We start from the raw sequence: 23,653 nt of genomic DNA on the forward strand, positions 1-23,653 counted from the left end.
TCAAGGCCGGCAAAAATCCATCAGATCGCGGCGACTCTTCAGGGCGAGCTCCAGGGGGAAACGTCCTGGTGTAAACCGACAAAGGAGCGTTTATTCCAGAGTTCGCAGCTGGAGATTGGTCATTAGTGTGGCCAGAGAAAGACGTTGTTTGCTCCCCTTACTATTGCCCGGCGCCCCACCCGGAGCTGGCCTCCAGCCTCACCTCCATCGCTCGGCTCCGCCCGGGTTTCTGCCGGCTGGAGCCCTCCTCCTCCACGGTCCGGCTCCTTGACTGCTGGCCTTTGCCCTGGCTGTCCCCTGCTCTTCACGTGGCCTCGGGGTCCTCCTCGTCACGCCGTCAGAGGCCTCGGCTGACCACCATTTCCGACCTAGTTCTGCTCCTTCCCCAGCACTCAGCATCCTTCAATCTGCCTTATTTTCCATGATTCCCTCAAACATAATATAATTTGCATGAGGGTGGCAATTTGTCCATCTTGTTTTCTGCTGTCCCCAGGGTAGGGAGCAGTTCCTGGCAGTAGCTGGTTCTCATGATATTAAATCACTGAATTAATGAGGTGATTCTGTCTATTGTAACCTGGTATCATTCAATACCAGATTTGATTTCTCCAACATTTTCAAATTTCATGAAAAATTCGAAAGAATTTTAAAGTGAATACTCTTTCCTTCACCTCTGAGATTCTACTCTGAACAATACTGTTTTTTTTTTTTTTTTTTTTTTTTGTGTGTGTGTGTGTGTGTGTATTACTGGGAATTGAATTCAGGGGTACTTAACCACTGAGCCACATCTCCAATCCCTTTTTTTATTTTTATTTATTTTTTTTGCATTTAGTAAATGTAAATTTATTTTCACTGAACATCATAGGTTAGCAACACAATACACCAGAGAGAATTGTTATGTATCCTCATGATCATATTACAGACTGGGTGCCATGCCATGGGGCTGCTTTCTATCAGAGTATCATATAACATATCACTAGGAAAAGATAAAAATTCAAAATTCAATGTATAATTTTGATCTCATATATATTGCCTTTCCGATATTATAAAGATAAAAATAAACACAAGTTGAATCATTGTAAGTTGAGGTAAATCTATAATTTGTCTTAATTTTTTTTTCCTTTGGATTCATTCTAGTCAAAGATTTTGGAGCTTCTTAAATCAGTACGTACTTTTCTTTTTTTCAGATTTAGAAGTGTTGGGATAAATTTCTTCAAATAATCTTTCTCTTTCTTCTTCTGATATTACCATAATATGTATTATTCTGCTGGATAGTGTCCCATAAACACCTTATGTTCTTGCACCTGTCAGCTTGGTTGTAGCTGGTGGGTTTTGTTCCCCAATGCCACAGAATCTCCAACAACACATGACTGACTAACCAATGGCTTTCAGTTTCAGGCCTTGGAGTCCAATCCCTTTTTTTTATATTTTATTTAGAGATAGGGTCTCGCTGAATTGCTGAGGGCCTCCTTAAGTTGCTGAGGCTGGCTTTGAACTCGAGATCCTCCTGCCTCAGCCTCTCAAGCCGCTGGGATTGCAGGCATGTCCCATGGCTCCCTGCTTGTATTGCTTTAATAGATATCTTGCCATCTGTCTACACCTTATCCATCCATCCATCCATTTTCTTGATACATTTCAAAGTAAATTGTATAATCAGTACTTTTCCTACTAAATACTTCAACAAATCATTATTTGCTAAAGGTGGATTTTTAAAAACATATTTATTTTTTAGGTTTAAGTGGACACTATCTTTATTTTACATTTATGTGGTGCTGAGGATCGAACCCAGTGCTCATGCATGCTAGGCGAGCACTCTACCACTGAGCCACCACCCCAGCCCTATAGGTTGATTTTTTTTTTAATATTTATTTTTTAGTTTTCAGCAGACACAACATCTTTGTATGTGGTGCTGAGGATCGAACCCGGGCCGCATGCGTGCCAGGCGAGCGCGCTACCGCTTGAGCCACATCCCCAGCCCCAAGGTTGATTTTTTATTGTCTTCTTCTTTTAAGGTGAATTTACATTCAATGAAATGTACAAATCCAAACATGTTCACTTGGTTTTGACAAATTCATACACCTGTACCGAACCTCTATCAAACACTTCATCAGAGAAGATATACAAATGGCAACTAAGCATCTGAAAAGAAGTCTAACATTATTAGTCATTATGAAAATGCAATTAATATCATGATGAGATACTGCCATGCACCTATTAGAATGGCTGAAATAAAAAATACTGACTTCAGGGGATATAGCTTAGTTGATAGAGTGCTTGCCTAGCAGGCACACAGCCCTGGGTTCAATGCCAGCACCACATACAGAGAGAGAGAGAGAGAGAGAGAGAGAGAGAGAGAGAGAGAGAGAGAGAGAAGAGAGAAGAAAGAAAAAAATACTGACACTCTCTGGGCATGGTGGTGCATTCCTGTAATCCCAGTGACCCCAGAGGCTGAAACAGGAGGATTGCAAGCAAGATCAAGACCAGACTGGGCAACTTGTGAGATTTGTCTCAAACAATAAAAGAAACTGGGGTAAAGTGGTAGCTCAGTGTAAGTGCCCCTAGGTTCAATCCCCAGTACTGCCAAAAACAAAAGAGAAAAAATTACTGACACTACTAAATTTTGGTGAGAATGTGAAGGAACTGAATCTCTTTGATATTGCAGGTGAGAATTTTAAGCGATTCGGCTACTCTGAAATTGAGTTTGGTAGTTTCTTTAAAAGTGAACCATACACTTGCTGTGTGCCCCAGCAATCACATTCCTGGGCATTATTCCTAGAGAAATGAAAACTTCTGTTTACACAAGAACCTGTACACAATGTTTATAGCAGGGTTTTTTTTTTTTGTTTTTTGGCAATATCCCAAATCTGGAAATAGCCTTAGTGTCATTCAATTGGTAAATGGTTAAACCAACTGGGATACCTTCATGAAATGGAACATTACTCAAATAAGAAGGAGCTAACTACCGACATGAGAGGCAACGTGGATGGATCTCAGAGAACTTACGCTGAGTGGCAAAAAAGCCCATCTCAAAAGGTCACCTACAGTAGGCTTCCCCTTAGACAGCATTCTTCAGATGACTCAGTTAAAGAAACAGAGCAGGGACCCAGGGCTCTTGCATGCTAGGCAGGCGTTCTACCACTGGGTGGCGCCCCAGGCCAAGGTGTGACTCTCAAAGGGCCTTCCTTTGTGGTCTCAGAGGTTGTGATGTTGGGTAGGAATCCGCATGTGTTCACATATGAAGCTAAACACAAAGAGGTGCACAAACGAGTCCACATGTAAGCTGGTGACACCTGAGTAAGGTCTGGAGTCTGTTGTGACACTGTCAACTTCCTGGTGTTGATGATGTGTAATTACAGATGCCTCCAAAACCACTGAGATTTTTGAGACTGTGACTTGGATGTTCCCAAGTATGGTCGTTAGACTCCTGGGGGTTCCCCAAACTACTTAAAGTGGCCCTCAGAGTTAGACTGTTTTCCTAATCACTCAAAGATGTTAGTGGCCTTCTTTGCTGTGACGATGTTTGTGCTCATTTTTGCATAAGACTGCTTGCTCCATGGCAAGAATCTGGCAGCTGTACCACGTTCTGTAAAAACACAAGCAAGGTCAAGACTCAAGCAAGCCAAAAAGCCACCTACTTTTACTTAAGAATGTTTTTGATGAAAGTTCTATTTCTTTTTTGGGTACCCGGGATTGAATTTGGGGGCACTCCACCCCTGAGTCCCATCCCCAGCCCTATTTTGTATTTTATTTAGAGACAGGGTCTCACTGAGTTGCTTAGCACCTGGCTGGCTTTGAACTCGCCATCCTCCTGTCTCAACCTCCCGATCTGCTGGGATTATAGGCATGTGCCACCATGCCCTGCTGAAAGTTGTATTTTTTAAAATCAAATTTCATCCCTCAAGAATACGCCTTCTTGGCTGGCTCAATCACTGAGTTACATCCTCAGTCCTTTTATTGTTTTAAGTTTTGAGACAGGGTCTTGCTAAGTTGCAAGACTAGCCTGATTTGTGATCCTCCTTAGCCTCCTGGGTTGCTGGGATTACAGGTGTGTGTCCCCCACACACCATGCTTTTTTTTTTTTTTTTTATTTTTTTTTTAGTTATCGGCAGACACAACATCATTGTTGGTATGTGGTGCTGAGGATCGAACCCGGGCCGCACGCATGCCAGACGAGCGCGCTACCACTTGAGCCACATCCCCAGCCCACACCATGCTTTTTGATGAAGCAGGATGTCCACAGAGAATTATTTGGAGTATAATGATCATCTCCAGGGAAACACACTAGTGCCGTTGTTTAAGCTGTGAGCTGACAGTCACTCTTCATGAAACTCTATTTTTACTTGAATGAGTAACTTTTGAACAAACCATGGCTATTCAGACTTTGGTATTTTCATAAATGACCTCTGTGAGCCAGCCAATTCAAGGAGAATGACTGTCAGAATTTGGGGCAATGATAACATTCAAACTGTTCATAGCTCTGAGGTCTTACAGACTTCTACTGAGGGAGGGGTGATGTGAACACATATGATATTTAATATAGTGTTATGAAACTTATCAAAAAGTGGAAGATCTGCATAACTCAGCGATCCAGTATTTTCTGAATGATCAAAGCATGAGGTGACCAAATCATGTGTGATTAACAGATGATTTAAAGAACAGGATAGACCAATGGATTTTATTTATTTATTTTTTTGGTACCAGGGATTGAACCCAGGGGTGCTTTACCTCAGAGCCACATCTCCAGCCCTTTTTTAAAATATTTTATTCAGAGACAGGGTCTTGCTGAGTTGCTTAGGGTCTTGCTGAATTGCTGAGGTTGGCTTTGAACTTGCAAACCTCCTTCCTTAGCTTCCTGAGCTACTGGGATTTCAGGTATGTGCCACTGCACCTGGTGCAATAGATTAAAAAATTTTTTTTTTTAGTTGTAGATAGACGGCATGTTTTACTTTATTTCTTTATTTTTATGTGATGTTAAGGATTGAACCCAGTGCGTCACACATGTTCTACCACTGAGCTATAGCCCCAGCCTCCCAATGGATTTTTTTTTTTTTTTTACCAGGGGTTGAACTCAGGGGTACTTGACCACTGAGCCACATCCCTAATCCTATTTTTTGTATTTTTATTTAGAGACAGGGTCTCACTGAGTTGTTTAGTGCCTTGCGTTTTACTGAGGCTGGCTTTGAACTCGTGATCCTCCTGTCTCAGCCTCCTGAACTGCTGGGATTATAGATATGCGCCACCACACTCCGCTCCCAGTGGATTTTTAATGTGACAGAGGATTAGAAATTTCATCAGTGTTATTTCAGATTCCGTGTTATAACTAACCTTGTTTGCTTTGGTGTAATATCAAAGAATATTATCCATAACTTTCCGAAGAGACTTCTACCCTCCTCCTCCTCTTCCAACCACACATATTTCAACCAAACAATGCCTGGTAGCAGATGGAATACATAAATGCAGGGATCCCACTTTCTTCTGTTAAATCTACTAAAGAAATTTGTAGAAATATAAAACAAAACTGTGTTTCTTATCCCATTATTTTCAAAATATGCTTTTTTTAAAAATAATGCCTTTATTTTCTTTCTTTCTTTATTGTTTCTAGGCCCTGGGGTTTCAACAGTGAATACAAGGTGGAATTTTACATTTTAGTCTATAAAGGGGAAGCAAAAATTTAAAAAAAATATGTGGCTTATTTAATGTGTTAGATGGCAGTAAATCTGTGGAGAATAATAGAACAGGAAAAAGCAGGGCTTCCTAGCTAAGAATTTTCAATTTTATTTTTTTTAATTGAAAACTGTTTTGAATTCAAATTTAAAAAATTTTTGGGGAGGGGCTGTAATGTGGGTCAAACTCAGGTCTTGGGAATGCTTGGCAAGCCCTCTACGCCCCAGCCCAGGACTTTTGGGTTTTACTGAGTGGTCAGGGACGTCATCACCAACTGACATCTGACCCAAGATCTCAGCGAAGTGAGGAAATGGGCCTCAGGAATGCTCCGGAAGGATCAGCTCAGTAATAAGAAAAGGCCCCGGACAAGGAGTACATCTGGTGTGTGCTTAATGGTACCCAGGACTGGGGACGTATCTCAGTGGAGGGCGCTTGAGGCCCTGGGTTCCATTCCCAGCACTGCCACCCCCACCAAAAACCAAACCAAAACAAAAACAATATCCAGCTCCTCCTGGGGAAGATTGAAGCTGAATCCCTGTCTCTCATCCTGTACAAAACCCAGCTCAAAATGGGCCAAAGACCTTCATGTATCTGCTGGGACTTAAGACAACTAGAGGAGACGAGAAGGGAGACACTTCAGGAGAAGGGCCCAGGCCTGGTTTCCCTAAGAACCCCAAGAGCTCAGGAGATAATAGCAAGAATCGACAAATGGGATGACGTGGAACTGAAGATCTGCACAGGGAAGGAAACCCTGGGCAGAGGGAAGAGAGAGAGAGCCTACAGAACGGGAGAATCTCTGCCAGCTACGCACAGAGGTTAATGTCCAGGAAGAGCTCAAAAAAGTGAACACTAAAACACGTAATCTAATCAGTAAGTGGGCAAATGGGCCGAACAGACAATTCTCAAAAGAAGCACAAAAATGAGCTGAGTGCGGTGGCGTGTGCCGGTAAGCCCAGAGGCTCGGGAGGCTGAGGCAGGAGGATCATGAGTTCAAAGTCAGCCTCAGCAAAAGCAAGGTGCTAAGCAACTCAGTGAGACCCTGTCTCTAAATAAAATACAAAATAGGGCTGGGGATGTGGCTTAGCCTTCGAGGGCCCCTGAGTTCAATCCCTGGTACCCCCCACCCCTCGCAAAAAAAAAGAAGTACAAAAGGCCCAAAACTTAGGAAAAGATGCTCAGCATCATTAGTCATCAGGGAAATGCAAATCAAAACTACATTGAGTTTCCTTCTCACCTCAGTCAGAATGACTGTTATCAAGAAAACAAACAAACAAACGAACAAAATGCTGGTGAAGATGCAGGGGTGTGGGGGGAGGAACACTCACACACTGTTGGTGGGAATGTAAATTAGTACGATGACTACGGAAATCAGTATGATGCTTCTTCAGAAAACTAAAACTACAGCTGCAGCTGCTCCAGCCGTACCACTCCCGGGCGCACATCTGAAGGAACCCACGTCACAGACTATGGAGATACCTGACACCCATGACTCCCGTGGCACTAGCTGCAATACCAGGTTATGAAATCAGCCTAGGTGCCCATCAGCGATGAATGGATAAAAAATGGGATGTAGGTACGTGGTGGAGTATGACCCAGGAAGAGGAGCAGAATCATGTCAATCACAGGAAAATGGAACTGGAAATCATCATGTGGAGCAAAATAAGCCAGACTCAGGAAGACAAGAATGGTGTGTGTTACGGTATGGAGATGAGGCGTCGCCCCAAGGCTCCCGAGTCACTGCAGGGATACCCAGAGGTGGAATGATCAGACTGTGAGAGCTGTCACCTGTGCAGTCCATCCTGGTTCCAGTGGGCTGACTGGTGGTGACTGTGGGCAGGTGGGGCGTGGCTGGGGGTGGAGCCCTGGGGACCCGCCCTGGAAGGGTGCATTTTCCCTGTGGCCGCTTCCCTGCTCCCTCTCTCTCTGTTCCTGACCCCACCAGGAGCTGAGCAGCTTCCCTGCCCTGGCCCTGCTTCCACGTGTGCTCCCTCACCTAGGGCCTGGGGCCATGGAGTCGGCCATCTGTGGGCTGCGGCCTCTGGACCCATAAGCTCCTCTTCCAATTTGTTGTTGTTGGGTATTTGGGTCACACTGATGCAGAGTTGACTAAAACAGCATATTTTCACTCATATGAGAAAAATCTAGAAAAAACATGACATGAATGTAGAAGGAGGGCCACCAAGGAAAAGGAGGAGGTGGGGCGAGGGGGTGGGGAGGTGGAGGGGTGAAAAAGGCAATAGGGAGGGTGGGTGAGATCAAAGCAAGTTGCAGGCATATATGAAACCGTCACACAGACTCATTGTGCTGTCAATTAGCATCACTAAAAAAATATAAGAGAAAGAGAAAAGCTTATGGGCTGGGACTGTAGGTCCGTGACAGAGTGCTTGCCTTGCATGTGTGAGGCACTAGTTCAATCCTCAGCACCACATGACAATAAAACAAAATAAAATAAAATAAAGGCATACTGTCCATCTACATCTACAAAAAAAAAAAAAAAAAGGAGGGAAAAGCTTAAAATAAAAGAGAGAGAGTGAACGTATACAGGAGGCCAGGAGGCCAGTATGGCTGGTTTGGTTTATTGGAATTGGAATTAAAGGATATTACAAGTAATAATAATATACTTTATGTACATATCCTTGTCTTTCCAATAATCTACTGGTTCCCGATTTGTATCCTAACTTTTTTTCTGGTGTAACTCGGTGAATGTTCCATTATTTTATTGGAGAATTTTGATGGACAGCATCTGTAGAACAGGACACAGGCTGTTTACCTCTGGTTGTTGAGTTATTATTCTCATCATCTCAGCAGATACTGTCATTATGAGGATACATCCCTCCGTTTTGTGAGACAAATGAGGGATCCAACACTGAGAAACATCCATGTCTTTTGTGTATGAAAGCTATGGATATAAAAAGGTTTTCATTTATCTATTCACCCATTCATTCAGGAATTTGCCTTATGCAAGGTCCTGCTCTGGGCTCTTGAGATGTATCTGGGCACAAAACAGGCAAAGAAATCCTCGGGAAGCGTGCTTATTAAGTAATGGGTGTTAGATAATAAACAATAAACAAGTAAATTACATGTTGTATATTAGAAGGTGATAAATGCCATGGGAAAAAGGTGGATAAGGGGTTCTGACTGAAGTCTTTGAAATCTTCTCACAAGGTACATAATTAAGTACAAGGCCTTTATTAATGTAGTGGCTACATTGTTTCCCTTGGATTTTGTGGCAAACGCTTCTGTGTGTGTGTGTGTGTGTGTGTGTGTGTGTTTTACTGGGTGATTGAACTGGGGGGTGCTCTACCACTGAGCCACATCCCCAGCCCTTTTAAAAATATTTTATTAGAGACAGGGTCTTGCTAATTTGCCGAGGCTGGCTTTGAACTCGTGATCCTCCTGCCTCAGCCTCCTGAGCTGCTAGGATTATAGGGGTACACCACCGTGCCCAGCTTCCCTCCCTCCCTTTTTACAGAAAATGTTTTGGTGGTACTGGGATACTGGGGGTACATCCCCATCTTTTTTTATTTTTTATTTTGAGAGATGGTCTCTCTAAGTGGGTTAACAGGAAATTTCAATGAAATTTTAGTTCACATAATTTTATGGTATTATCGTTTTTTTTTTATGTGAACCAGTTTGTAAGTTCATGAAATCAAAACACCTTTTAGTTGGAAATCTATATGAGTTTGCTACAGCTGTATAACAAATTCACCACAACCTTAGCAACTTAAAACTTTGCCTATTTATTATCTCAGAAGTCCAGGAAGGCTGGGCTGAGTTCAGGGTCCCACACGTCTGAATGTGCGGGCTGCGTTCTAACCTGGCGCCTCTCAGGGAAGAACCAGTTTCTAAACTCATCCAGTTTGACAGAATTCGGTTCCCTGTGGTGGCAGGACTGGGGTCCCCATTTCCTTGCTGGGTGCCGCTGGGGACTGCTTTCAGGTGCTGGTGAGTGCCCATTCCACAGCAGGAGCTTCTCTATGATCAAAGTAGCTCAGGGACATGAGATCCTTCCCAAGCTCGCACGAGCTCTGACTCCTGCTCCTCTGCAGTAGAAGACTCAGCTTTTGAAGGGCTCCCGGTTCGGGCCAGGCCCCTGTGGATGATCACTGTGATTAAGTCCAATGACTTGAGACTTTAATCACATCTGTGAAAATCCCTTCCCAGCAGTTCCTACATGTTTGATGGACAGGAACCTTGGGGACATTTTTAGGATTTTGCCTCCCACAAAACTCTTACATTACATGTCCTCAAGTATCATCTTAAATAATGGACAATTTAATGTCTTGTAGAGAGCTAAATTTTATCAGATACTTGTTACTGCTTGTATTGAAATACTGAGAAGAATATTTATTCTTTGGAAGAGCATACAATTGGAAAGCATTTGATTATCATGAGTAAAACAGGCTTTAGATGCCAGAGACATTAATGAACAAGGGCAAATTGTGGCAGCTGCAGTAAAACAGGCTTTAGATGCCAGGCCAAGAACATGCTACAATTGTGAACAAACAGGACATTTTAAAAGGAATTGCCCCATTGGAGGAGGGTTTAACAAAACTAGGTATCAAAGGAGTAGAATACCAGGTATTTGCCCACGATGCCGTAGAGGGAGACATTGGGCTAATGAATGCCGTTCTCAAACCACCATAGAGGGTACTCCATTATCAAAAAACGAACAAGGACCAGGTGTTTATCCACGATATCGTGGAGAAAGGCATTGGGCTCCATTGCCAAAAAATGGACAGGGGGGCCCAATGCTCCGGGGCCCAAAACCACAAATATACGGAGCACTGGAGGAACCCAGCAACCCCATCAGGGTAGTGCCCAGGACACATTGTCCATCAGATCCCTCATCAGACAAACCAGAGGGAGCGCAGGGTTGGACATCTGCGCCTCCGCTAGAGCAGTACTAACTCCAGAGATGGGAGTTCAAATCATTCCCACAGGGGTGAAAGGACCTCTTCCCAAAGGAACAGTAGGCTTATTATTGGGACGCAGCTCTTCTACTCTAAAAGGACTTATGATAAGTCCTGGGGTAATTGATCCCGATTATGAAGGTGAAATAAAAATTATAGCCAGTTCTCCAAAGGGTATATCAGTAATTTCACCAGGAGATAGAATAGCACAGTTACTAATAATACCCAGCCTACATGATAAATTTTCCAGTCGTACTGTAGAAAGAGGTTCCAAGGGATTAGGCTCCACAGGTGTAGATTGGGCTATGCTTTCTTTAAATTTAGATTCTCGCCCCATGCTAAAACTAAATATTCAAGGACATGAATTTAATGGGCTACTGGATACAGGTGCAGACCTTAGCATCATCTCTCGTCAAGAATGGCCAAAACATTGGCCATTACAACAAGCCACTCAAACGCTTCGAGGCCTAGGAGTGGCGACTAATCCCCATAGAAGTGCAATGGTATTAGATTGGAAGGATCCTGAAGGATGTGAAGGAACTATACAGCCATATGTATTGGATCATCTTCCCGTAAATTTATGGGGACGAGATGTCCTAGATCAATTAGGTTTGACATTAACAAATAACATCAACCAAAATGCACCCACTATTATGACTAGACAAGGTTTTAGGAAAGGAAAAAGATTAGAAAAACAAGAACAAGGTATAGCAGCACCAATACAAATAGATCAAGGAACAGAAAGACATGGGTTGGATTTTCAGAAAGGGCCACTGAGACAATAAAAATTACTTGGAAATCAGAAAGACCAGTATGGGTTCCTCAGTGGCCCCTGACTAAAGAAAAGATACAAGCAGCCCATGACCTGGTCAAACAACAATTAGCGGAAGGACATATACAACCTTCTGTATCTCCCCATAATACTCCCATTTTTGTCATCAAAAAGAAATCTGGTAAATGGAGATTATTGCAAGATTTAAGAGCCATTAATAATGAGATGGTTATTATGGGACCTGCTCAATCAGGGATTCCTCAGTTGTCTGCTTTGCCAAAAACCTGGTATGTTTTAGTTATAGATATTAAAGATTGTTTTTTTTCAATTCCAATTCATCCTGAGGATAGTCCACGTTTTGCATTTACTATCCCTGCACTGAATCATGAAGGGATGGCTAACAGCCCAACTATGTGTCAAATTTATGTTAACAAAGCAATCCAGCCACTTAGAAATCAAAATCCTGAACTACAAATATTTCACTATATGGATGATGTATTATTAGCACACAAAGATAAAAACACATTGCTAGAATGTTATGCCACACTTACAAACTTATTAAAAAATTATAATCTAGAGATAGCAATAGATAAAGTACAATTAAATTTTCCAATTAATTATTTAGGAGTTCTATTATCCTCAACCATGGTCCGTCCACCAAAAATTCAAATACGAGTAGATCAACTCAAATCACTTAATGACTTTCAAAAGTTATTAGGAGACATAAATTGGATAAGGCCTTATTTAGGTATACCAACAGGAGAGTTGGGACCTTTATTTGATATCCTAAAAGGTCCATCAGATCCAAATTCACCCCGAATGTTAACGCCTGAAGCAAGAAAGGCATTAAAAATCATTGAAACATATATGGAAAATATGCATTTGGATAGAATTGATATAAGTTTGCCTTTATTATTTATTGTACTACCAACAAAAAATATTCCTACAGGAGTATTTTGGCAAGAAGGTCCATTATTATGGATACATTTATCTTATTCTCCTAACACTATTCTTACTAGGTATCCTGAGGCTGTAGGACAATTAATACTCAAAGGAATAAAAGCAGCAAAGGGAGTGTTTGGAATTTCTCCCAATAAAATTATTACTCCATATACTATGAATCAAATTGATGAGTTAGCTAATGAGTTAAATACTTGGGCAATAATCATGTGCAAATCTAATGTTTCATTTGATAACCACTTACCATCTAATCCTTTATTGTCTTTTTGGTCATTGCATCCTGTAATTTTTCCAAAAATGACAAGAAAAACACCTATCATGAATGCTCCAAATGTATTCACTGATGGGTCAAATAATGGTACAGCAGCAGTAGTTACCCCTGATCAAACTTTTACATTTTTGGTACCCAAACAATCAGCTCAAAAGGTAGAGCTTAATGCAGTTTTACAAGCTTTTGTGATGTTTAAAGATTCTGTATTTAATTTATTTTCTGATAGTCAGTATGTAGTTAATGCTATAGTATCTCTTGAAGATGATGGTAGGATTTCCCCTTCTTCTACTGTTTTCTCTTTGCTTTCCACTATACAAAGTCTAATCTGGGACAGAAAAGATCCATTCTTTATAGGACATATCAGGGCACATACAGGATTGCCTGGAGCCCTTAGTTTGGGCAATGATTTAGCAGATAAAACTACACATGACATACATATTTTCTCTACACTAGAAGAAGCTATAAATTTTCATAAAAAGTTCCATGTCAATGCTAATACTTTACAAAAGCGTTTTAAAATAACTAAGGAACAAGCTAGACAAATAATAAAACAATGTCAAAATTGTGTGACCTTTTTACCACAAGTTAATCTCGGAGTCAATCCTAGAGGATTGATACCTAACCATATTTGGCAGATGGACGTCACACACTTGCCAGAATTTGGAAAATTAAAATATTTGCATGTTACAGTTGATACTTCTTCTGGATTTTTGATGGGCTCCCTTCATGCCGGAGAAAAAACTAAAGATGTTATAGCTCATTGCTTACAAAATTTTGCCACTGTGGGTGTTCCAAAACAGTTAAAAACAGATAATGCCCCTGGTTATACTTCTACCTCTTTTAAACAATTTTGCTCAACATTTGGCATTACTCATATAACAGGAATCCCATACAATCCACAGGGACAAGGCATAGTTGAAAGAGCTCATCAAACTATTAAAATGTACTTATTAAAGCAAAAAGAAGGAATTGGGAAGGGGTATATATTCCCCAAAGATAAACTTAAAATAACCCTTTTTACTCTAAACTTTTTAAATTTGGATTCATCAGGACTTAGTGCTGCGGAAAGGCATATGTGTCCAAAAAATGTGCATAAGCCCAAGGTACTTTGGAAGGATATTCTAACAGGACAATGGAAAGGTCCTGACCCAGTAATTGTCTGGAGTCGGGGGTCTGTTTGTGTGTTTCCACAGGGAGAACAGCAGCCGATTTGGATTCCAGAGAGATTAACCAAGGTCCTGACCCAGTGATTATCTGGAGTCGGGGGTCTGTTTATGTGTTTCCACAGGGAGAACAGCAGCCGATTTGGATTCCAGAAAGATTAACTAAAGCGATTTCTACAGACCAAAAAGAAGATGATTTGGCTCAAATCCATAACAACTGATATCCAAAACTCCAGTTTGGCTATTCTTACATCTGCAACAGAACCAGGATGCTTTTTTCAATATCTATTTTATTATTGCCCTTTGCCATATCATGAAGTTCTATTTTGTTTTTTGAGCTCATACAGACCTAGGTTAATGTTTTGCTGATCAGTTCTATTTTTTGACTATAGAGTTTTTAAACATTGCAATGGAGATTTCCTGTAAAAAGTTATAAGGCCTTTACTATAATGTTATGTGTTGTATGTATTATATTATGTGTGCACACTTGTGTTTTGTGTTATATGTTTGAATGTATGTATGTCCATATATCATATATGATGAGTGCTCATGATAAAATGGATCCAAATATTTTTTTTTCACCTGATTTATATGGTTTAATTTAAATTGGGTAAACAACTGTTGAGGATTGTTTTAATATGTAAACAAAAAAGAAGGTTAACAGATCTGTTTGTTTACTTTCACCTTTCCTTTTCATTATATTTAATAATTCTCTTAAAGATAATGTAAATTGTTAAGAAAATTGTTTTCTTTTAGTGCCTTCTGTAATGTTACATAATTTTTTCTTTAGCCATTATTGCCAGAATTCCTATCTTCATCCCAGTGCTGGTGAAGACAATGTAAATTGTTAAGAAAATTGTTTTCTTTTAGTGCCTTCTGTAATGTTACATAATTTTTTCTTTAGCCATTATTGCCAGAATTCCTATCTTCATCCCAGTGCTGGTGAAGTCAAAGATAAAACCAATCTACAGCTTCTACAATAGCCATCACTGAACTGCTTGCAGAACTTGCCTGGACACATTGTGAGCTCACCTGTATGCATTGTGAACTATCTGTTGGTGCAGCGACTTGTGGTAGTGTTGGGGTATTTTTGCTGATGATGTCACCGGTGGTACAATTTTTCAAAGGAGCCCTCAATTGGCTTAATGTCATGGCATTTTGCATCCTCCTCTACTTGTGATGGTCTAAAATTTGGGAGCCAACAGAGGTGAGGCAAAGAACCTCACCCCCCCCCACTGGTGCAAAGGCCTATCCACAAGTATAGCTGTATGCTGGACCGGTAGTCAGTGACGGGTATGATCCAATTGCAGTGGTACCAACCTAAGACAGGAGGCTGACGCCTAGAGGTCAGTTCATCCGATGACGGGTAAGGACCATATGTTGAATTGGACTGCCTAACAGACACGGTCCCTAAGCCACATGCTTGTTGTTTAAACAGAGAGGGGGAGATGTTGAGAGCCACAGCCGAAGGGGCCCCAGCAAACTTCCAGCTGCCAGCAATCCAGCTGCCGGCTGATGATTGGCTCACAGCGGCCCCAGCAACATCTAGCTGATTGGCTCCTCGGCCCCAGCAACATCTAGCTGATTGGCTCCTCTGCGGTGATGCTCATTGGACTGTTTCCCTGCCCTTTCAGACCACGGAGCTGCTCATTGGGGGACTTTTTGGCTCTGCCCACGTGACCTAGCCAATCGGCCTCAAGAGCAGGAGGATTGTGGGAGGTGAAGAGAAGCTTGTGTGGGAGAGACAGGCTTGTGGAAAGCCGGTGGTGGCAGTTGAGGCTCTGAGGATTTTTCCTGAGAGGCTGTTTTGTTTGGCGTGTTTGGTTCTAAAAATAAAGTTAGTTTCTTTTGACAAGTGGCTTCTGATTGTGCCCAGCCAGACTGCGGCAAATGGACAATTTAATGTCTTGTAGAGAGCTAAATTTTACAGACCATTTTGCTTTAGTGCAAAAGAGCTAATTAAAAAACAATGAAACAGGCCTTGTCTGCCACTCAAGACATTTTACATTATGTTCTCATGCGTTTCTTATTCATTTTCTCAAAACAATCACAACTATTTGTCAATAGATTTTCTTTCCACTAATGGATAAAATTAACTAATAGAATTCCAGAATGGAACGTAAGGTACTGAATGTTTGTGTCCTCCCCAAATTCACATGTTGAAGGCCTTGATCTCCATGTGACTGTATTTGGAAACAGGGCTTCTGAGGAAGTAATTAGTGTCACATGAGTTCAGGAGAGTGGGGCCCAACGCAATAGGATTAGGGTCCTTTAGGAATGAGTAGAAAATTGGAAAATGTTTTGCTAGTTTAAGTTGCGATATGATTTATAATTATCATGCCTCTGTTTGAATGCTACTTTACTTTTCTGTATATGTTTACTATAGAACAAGAAGAAAGTAAAAAAAAATTAGAAAGATAAATAATGACTAGAAATCATCATCTACAATACTCTGTCATTGTATATCCATTTATGGCCTCTCTCTCTCTCTCTTTCTTTATTTTTTGTGGTACCAGGGATCAAACCCAGAGGTGCTTTACCACTGAGCTACATCCCCAGCCCTTTAAATTTTTAAAGAATTTTGAGACAGGGTCTTGCTAAGTAGCTTAGGACCTCACTAAGTGGTCCAGGCTGGCCTTGAACTTGATCCTCCTGCCTCAGCCTCCAGAGTCACATTCATTCCTGTGTCCAGATTTATTTGGGGTCTCTTGCTATCTGAAATATATTTATGACAATAAAGAAGTCCAAGGGGAGTGAATACTAAGAAAGGTCACTGTCTGGTGGCCTGGTTAGGGATGTAAGAAGTGGAGAGAGGACACAGTGACTGTCTTATGAGAAGGAGGGCACTGGGGATGGGCAGAGAGGAGGCCTGGGAGAGGGGATGGGGGAAGGGCAGAGGGAGACCCAAAGCCTCTTTCCCTGGCTGAAAAGGAACTCAGGAAACCAAGAATGTTTGGAGGAAGCCATTGTGAAGATCTGCTGTGTGTGTTGATGCGTCGTCATAACTCCCCGCAAAGCTCTTAGTGTAAATGAGTGAGTATAACGTTTCTCGCTGACGCCTGTGGCTTTGACTCTATTTTGGGTCGCCCGGCACTTTTTCCTGAAAGGAGGGCATGATGATGGAAAATAGCAGCGATGAGGACCCCCAGGGGTGCTCTACCACCAGCCACATCCCCATCCTTTTTCTGATTTCTATTTTGAGACAGTCTCACTGAATTGCTGAGAGTGACCTCGAACTTGCAATCTTCCTGCCTCAGCTTCCGGAGTTGGTGGGATTACAGGCACGGGCTGTCATTTGGTTTTTTTTTTTTTTTTTTGACTATTTATGATATTTTTATCTTCCCCTCCCTTTGAGATTTATCTTACTTTATTTTGATAGCTTCTTGGGTATAATTGACATACAATAAAGCACTTGTGTTTAAAGTAGACGATTGAGTTAATGAACTTAGCCGTTGCTCCTCAAAGTATCTTCGTGCCCCTTTGTAAGACATCCCTCCCTCCCTCTCCACCCACCCCTCACATCTCAAAGCAACTGCTGATCTGCTTTCTGTCATTAGATCTTGCTTTGAATTTTCTATAAATGGAAAATTACAGTGTGTGTGTGTGTGTGTGTATGTGTGTGGTGACCGATTATTAAAATACAAATTAAAATTAAAATGGAACACTACCACACCTATTAGAACTATTAAAAGGAAAATGACTGAGGAAATCAAATGCTGGTAAGGACGAGGAACAACTGGAACTTTCTGCCGGTGGGCGCGTTCTATGGCACAACCATTTTGGAAAACAGTATAATATTTTCTTAGAAAGTTAAACATTTACTTACCCCGTGATCCGGTCATTCAACTCTAAGTATTTACCTCAGGGAAATGAAAGCATTGGTCCATGTAAAGTCCTGTGCATGAATGTTGGTTCAAAATTTATTTGTAACAGCAAAAACTGTAAACAACCCATTGTGTACAGCCAGAGGTATGAAAAATTGTGTTCTATATGTGTAATATAAATTGTAATGCATTCTGCTGTCGTATATAACAAATTAGAAAAAAAACTGTAAACAACTCAAATGTCCATCAACACATCAATGGATAAATGAATTGCAGAATATCTATGCAAGGGGACAGTACTCATAAATCAAAAGGAAAAAATTAGTGATATGTGCCACAAGATGGATGACTTTCAAAATGTTAAGTTTTGACATAAAGAAGTTTAATTGGGGGTCTGGGGTTGTATCAGTGGTAGAGTGCTTGCCCAGCGCGTGTGAGGCACTGGGTTTGATCCTCAGCACCAGATAAAAATAAATAAATAAAAACAAGGTATTGTGCCCATCTGCAACTTAAAGAAAAAGAAGTTTAATTTTACAATCTAATGAATTTATAATTGATTATGAATTAATCAAATTATGAATCAAAATATGAATATTGCCTTTATTGCCATGTTTATTTATTTATTCTAATTTCTTTTATATGACAGCAGAATGCATTACAAATCATATTATACATATAGAGCACAATGTTTCACATCTCTGGTTGTACATAGAGTCACACAATTTGTGTCTTCATACATGTACTTAGGGTAATGATGTCCATCTCATTCCACCGTCTTTCCTACCCCCACGACCCCTCCCTTCCCCTCTCACCCCTCTGCCCTGTCTAGAGTTCATCTATTCCTCCCATGCTCCCCCTCCCAACCCCACTATGAATCAGCCTCCTTATATCAGAGAAAACATTCAGCATTTGGTTTTTTGGGATTGGCTAACTTCACTTTGCATGATATTCTCCAGCTCCATCCATTTACCTGCAAACACCATGATTTTATTCTCTTTTATTACTGAGTAATATTCTATTGTGTATATATGCCACATTTTCTTCATCCATTCATCTACTGAGAGGCATCTAGGTTGGTTCCACAGTTTAGCTACTGTGCATTGTGCTGCTATAAACATTGATGTGGCTGTGTCCCTGTAGTATGCTGTTTTTAAGTCCTTTGGGTATAGAATAAGGAGTGGGATAGCTGGATCAAATGGTGGTTCCATACCCAGCTTTTCCAGGAATCTCCATACTGCTTTCCGTATTGACTGCACCAATTTTCAGTCCCACCAGCAATGTATGAGTGTGCCTTTTCTCCCACATCCTCGCCAACACTTATTGTCGTTTTGTTCTTAATAGCTGCCATTCTGACTGGAGTGAGATGAAATCTTAGAGTGCATTTCTCTAATTGCTAGAGCTGCTAGAGATGTTGAACTTTCTTCATATATTTGTTGATTGATTGTATATCATCTTCTGAGAGGTGTCTGTTCAGTTCCTTAGCCCATTTATTGCCATATTGTATGTCTTTATTGCCATATTTACTAAGAATGTTCTTGCTCCCAATTTAACTCTAATCAGGAATTAATTTTGGTTGATGATATGAGGTATGGAAGCAGTGTTAAATTTTTTTTGGTATGATTAGTTAGATTCCATAACTGCCTTAAATTATTTAGGCCTGACATCATTTGTTCTTGGGTAGAACACAAAATATTATACAAAATTAACAAGCATTGATTTGTAAGAAGAAATTTATGTATGACCATCTTTCCAATCAAATAAAAAAGTGATAAATTGGGGGGCTGGGTACATAGCTCAGTTGGTAGAGTGCTTGCCGTGCATGCACAAGGCCCTGGATTTAATCCACAGCACCATACACACAAAAAAAAATCATAATTTTTATGAGTTTATTGCATCATATGAATTGACAATTTTGACATAATATCAACCACAGTACAAGCTCAATTTTTTTTTTTTTTGTACCAGGGATTGACCCCAAGGGCACTTAACCACTGAGCCACATCCCCAGTCTTTTTTATTTTTTATTTTGAGACGGGGTCTTGCCAAGTTGCTTAGAGCCTCTCTAAGTTGCTGGGGCTGGCTTTGAACCTGTGATCTGCCTGCCTCAACCTCCTGAACCCTGGGATTACAGGTGTGCACCTCTGCCTGGCACAAGTTTAATTTTGGATAATTTGCAGTCTGCACCGTTATTCTATAAGCATTTCAATTTGTGTACAATTATACATTATTAGTTTGTAATATTTTATTATTTTCCCCATTTTCTCTTGAGTGGTGTCTATTTTAAATAACATGAAATTGAACATCTTTGTGCCCATAACCTTTTGTTTCTTTCACATAATTTATGATGGAGAGAGTCCAGGAGTAATGTCCAATGCCCACTGGATTCAACAAATAGAAGTTAGTTCTTTGCACTTATGACACAGATTTCCAGTCGGATCTGCCAGTTTTCCCCTGGGGGTGGACATCGGTCACCAGCATCACAAAGCCTGGCTCTCAGGGTGCCTTTCCAGTGCTGGGTCTCTGTTGTCTTATTCCCCAGAGGGCTAATGGCAGTCAGTGTCCCTGACCTGCCCTACGTTCACGTCCTGCCGCTGTGTCTCCATCCCCGTACCCTGCCACCGCCACGGGGTGTGCTGCTCACAGCTCCCTTCAAGAGAACCTGCTGAGGGGGTAGGTGGCAGGCTCTCGGGCCACACTCCCTGGTCTATGGCAGCATTACCCGTGGGCTCTTCCTGGCTGAAGGCTGAACCCAGTGGGAGAGTAGAGCCTGCCCTTCCCAGGCTGGGCCCAAGTCCTGCGAGGGGCAAGCCTTGCTTCGGGTCTTTCTATCAGCCTGGCAGAGACCTTTGTTGGGACTGAGGCTCAGCTACAGCCCAGCCCTTTTTATTTTGCGGCACGGTCTTGCTCAGGTGCCCAGCCTGCCTTGGGAACTCCAGTCCTGCTGTGCAACCTCTGGAGTCGCTGGGATTACAGGCATGCGCGCTGCTGAACCAGGTTGGAGGTCTCCTTACAACTGCAGTGCCGGCCTCCTCCTGTCCAACCCTCCTCCTGTCCCTCCCTCTCTCTCTCTTTTTAATAGCTATCAGGCCAGCACAGAGGTCAGAAGTCTCTCTGGGCTTCCTCCTTCTCCCTCTGGCCTTTGTCCATCACGGGCATTCCCCACTCCACAGCCCCCTTCCCCAATTACATTTTTTTTTTTTTTTTGCAAATCAACTTCATTTTTGCAAGTCTGATTCTGCTTTGACATTGGCTCTTTGGAGAATCCAAACGGACAGATACTCTGTGGCCGAGTCCTCGCGATGCTTGTTCTTCTTCTTTTTTTTTTTTTAATATTCTTTAGTTGTCGGTGGATCTTTTATTTATTTCTATGTGGTGTTGAGGAGGGAACCCAGGGCCTCACACATGCCAGGCAAGCGCTCTGCCACTGAGTCACAACTCCAGCCCAGCAATGGTTAATGACAGTGATGAATGAGACCCGAGCTTTGGCGTTGGGCATCCATCCAAGGTCCAGAAGGAGGTGGCCTTGGCCTTTCTCAACGCTGGGTGGGGAAATGTGAGATATGGAGATGACAGTGGCCGTTACTGGGGCAGTGTCGTAGCTGATTCTTGTGTTTTATGGTGTTTTTGATGTTTGAGGACTTGGGTAGAGACCCGTAGGGTGACACGACAGGCTCTGGCAGGAAGTTGCTTAGGACGCAGCACTGTTTGTACCTGTCACACATGAACATCGTTTGCTCTTTCTTGTGGCAATACAGCCTGCAGTGTCCTGGGAGAGCATGCCCACATCTTGTCCTGCCCCCATGTGCTGTTTGGGTGAGAAAGACACAAAGAAGTCAAGATTAGGAGCTGCACGGGGATGGGGAGGGGTCTGGGCTGGGAGCATTTTGTTAGCTATTTATTCTGAGATGTCTGCTTAGGACAACAGGCAAATGGAATACTATGCAGTCATTAAAAATGTGACGACAATGTAAGGATGCAATGTGTTTTTCCAGACTTGGGAAAGTCATGAAGAGGAGATGGAGTCTCCCTTGATTGATGGTCTCTGGGAACTCCAAGGAGGCTCTTGCTCTTCACCTGTTTCAAGCCCTTGAAGCCAGCTAAGTCCTCTCAGGGTGGTACATTTGATACCACAGAAGAGGAGGTACAGGTGCACATAGGAGGGGAGCCAGGTTTTCACTGTGCAGAAGAGCTTGAATACTCAAAAGGGGGTGTGGAGGTTCTTCTTACCCTTCTGCTCCCCTTTTATAGGCTTTTGCCTTGGTATCAGGGGATCTAAAACAGTAAATGTCCGTCAACCCTGGGGATGAAGGAGGTCAAACCATTCTCTAAAAGCAATAGAGGGAAAATAATGGTTTGCATTCCCAAACCCACCAGGATCACCTTCTGGTAAAATCTAAGGGCTTTGGTTTCCGTCGGCTCTCGGCACCAGCCCCTTCCGAGGACTCTCTTCCTTCCCTGCCCCGGGGTTCACTCTGAGCACCTTGCTCACCATCCCTTGGACACACGTCCTCTAGGGGGTCTGCTTCCTGCCCTCCCCACCAGCCCTCTGTGGGCCTGGGGATAGGACTCTAAGACTCTAAGTCTCAACTTCTCGACTCAGCTCTCATCTCTAAGATGAAAAAGGGGAAGGAAGAAGCCTGAAAAAGAGTCTTAGGAGTTTATTAAAAACTCACCTAAGGTGAAAGAGAGGATTGTGGACCAGGTTGAGGCTCTGTCATTGTAGAACAGGGAAGCTTTTGCAGGAGGTCCTATAGGGCGGTGGTGGGGTGAGGCATGGAGACCAGTGGTGACGTTGGGGGCTCCCGAGTTTACACTGGAACTCGGCGGGAGAGCCCTGCCTCCTCCTGACCTGGCCATGTGTCACCAGAGCAACCAGGTCTGCTAGCGGTCCTGACCCCGCTCTCCTTCCCCCCTCTACCCACTTTACCTGGGGCCATCTGGGCCAGGAATCCAAGGGCTGCCAGGACCAGGAGTGGGAGCTTCATGGCTGAAAGTGTAGCTGGGAGCAGGTGGTAGTGTAGCGAGCCAGGCCCTCTGTGCGATGTGCCCGGAGCTAAGGCCTTTATAAGAACCACCTGATACCAGGGAGCTGGGCGGAAGACCAGAGAGTTCTCTGTCACCTGGGGCAGTTCAATTAGATCAGAAGGTCAACTGGATGGGAGGCTGGGTTGACTTTTTGAGCACCTGTGTTCTAGGCTGTTCTGAGGGGCAGATGTGGAACAGAGTGCGTCAGTGCTCCTCCTGGACACTGGGCTTGGCAGATAGTGCTGGTGAGGTCGCGGGAAGTCGGCGCTTTCCTGTGCTGAGGCTCAGGTGTTAATCGGCTTTTCCTGGGTAGAGCAATTTGGCAATATATGTCAGAAGTCTTAAAATACGCTTTCCTTTGGACTCAGAAGTTGTTCCTTGGACTCTCGTTCAATGGAAATAATTGGAGAAGTACCTAAAGAGGTTGATTTCAACATTATTCACAAAAACAGAAAACTAAAGGCAACCTAAGTGATGATAAAACACAGATCTCATTCTACATAGAAAATGTAAGATAAGCCAGGAGTGGTGGCAGACGCCTGTAATCCCGGTGGCTCGGGAGGCTGAGGTAGGAGGATCGTGAGTTCAAACCCAGCCTCAGCGACTTAGCGAGGCACTTAGCAACTCAGTAAGATGCTGTCTCTAAATAAAATATAGAAAAGGGCTGGGGATGTGGTTCAGTGGTTAAGCACTCCTGGGTTCAATCCTCAGTACCAAAAAAAAAAAAAAGAAAATGTAAGATAAAATAGAACACCATGCAGTCATTAAAAATAACAGAAAAATGTGGGCTACAAAATGTACACCTAGTATGAGTTAATCTTTGAAAAAGAAATGTGCCCACAAACATGTATGCATGCATATGTCTGTCTGTCTGTGTAAATCGTCTTGAGTGTTCAGAAAGTTAAGTGTCACATGTGGAAGCTAGAGAGGAAAAAGGAAAAGGAAGGTGGGTCGGGGGGTCTCGTGAAAACCTAAGGGACATCAGTAGAGGAGAAGGGAGGGAGGAGGGGGAGGGAGGAGGGAGGAAGAGGGAGGAGGGAGGGGGCTACATTAGCCAAATTACA

The 23,653-nt window shown here is 42.5% G+C and overlaps 1 protein-coding gene across 1 annotated transcript; it reads right to left on the minus strand.

Annotated features, from left to right (window-relative positions):
- On the minus strand, window positions 1–22,549 carry Defb132 (defensin beta 132). Its single transcript, XM_027945109.2, has 3 exons — window positions 22,492–22,549; window positions 21,148–21,330; window positions 1–65 (listed from the first exon to the last, which is right to left on the minus strand). Exons 1-3 carry the CDS (start codon window positions 22,547–22,549, stop codon window positions 1–3), a joined length of 306 nt encoding a protein of 101 aa, XP_027800910.2.
- Window positions 22,550–23,653: the final 1,104 nt, after the last annotated feature.

This window comes from Marmota flaviventris, chromosome 2 (genome assembly GCF_047511675.1).
Source record: "Marmota flaviventris isolate mMarFla1 chromosome 2, mMarFla1.hap1, whole genome shotgun sequence".
Classification (NCBI taxonomy): domain Eukaryota; kingdom Metazoa; phylum Chordata; class Mammalia; order Rodentia; family Sciuridae; genus Marmota; species Marmota flaviventris.

What these genes read in the sequence shown, in the direction of transcription:
- Defb132 (XM_027945109.2), bottom strand. Translation starts at nt 22,549, where the DNA reads ATGAAGCTCCCACTCCTGGTCCTGGCAGCCCTTGGATTCCTGGCCCAG. An exon ending in CCTGGCCCAGATGGCCCCAG is followed by an intron (nt 21,331 to 22,491) that starts GTAAAGTGGGTA and finishes ATGCTCTCCCAG; the next exon opens with GACACTGCAGGCTGTATTGC. An exon ending in TCAGCTACGACACTGCCCCA is followed by an intron (nt 66 to 21,147) that starts GTAACGGCCACT and finishes GGTTTACACCAG; the next exon opens with GACGTTTCCCCCTGGAGCTC.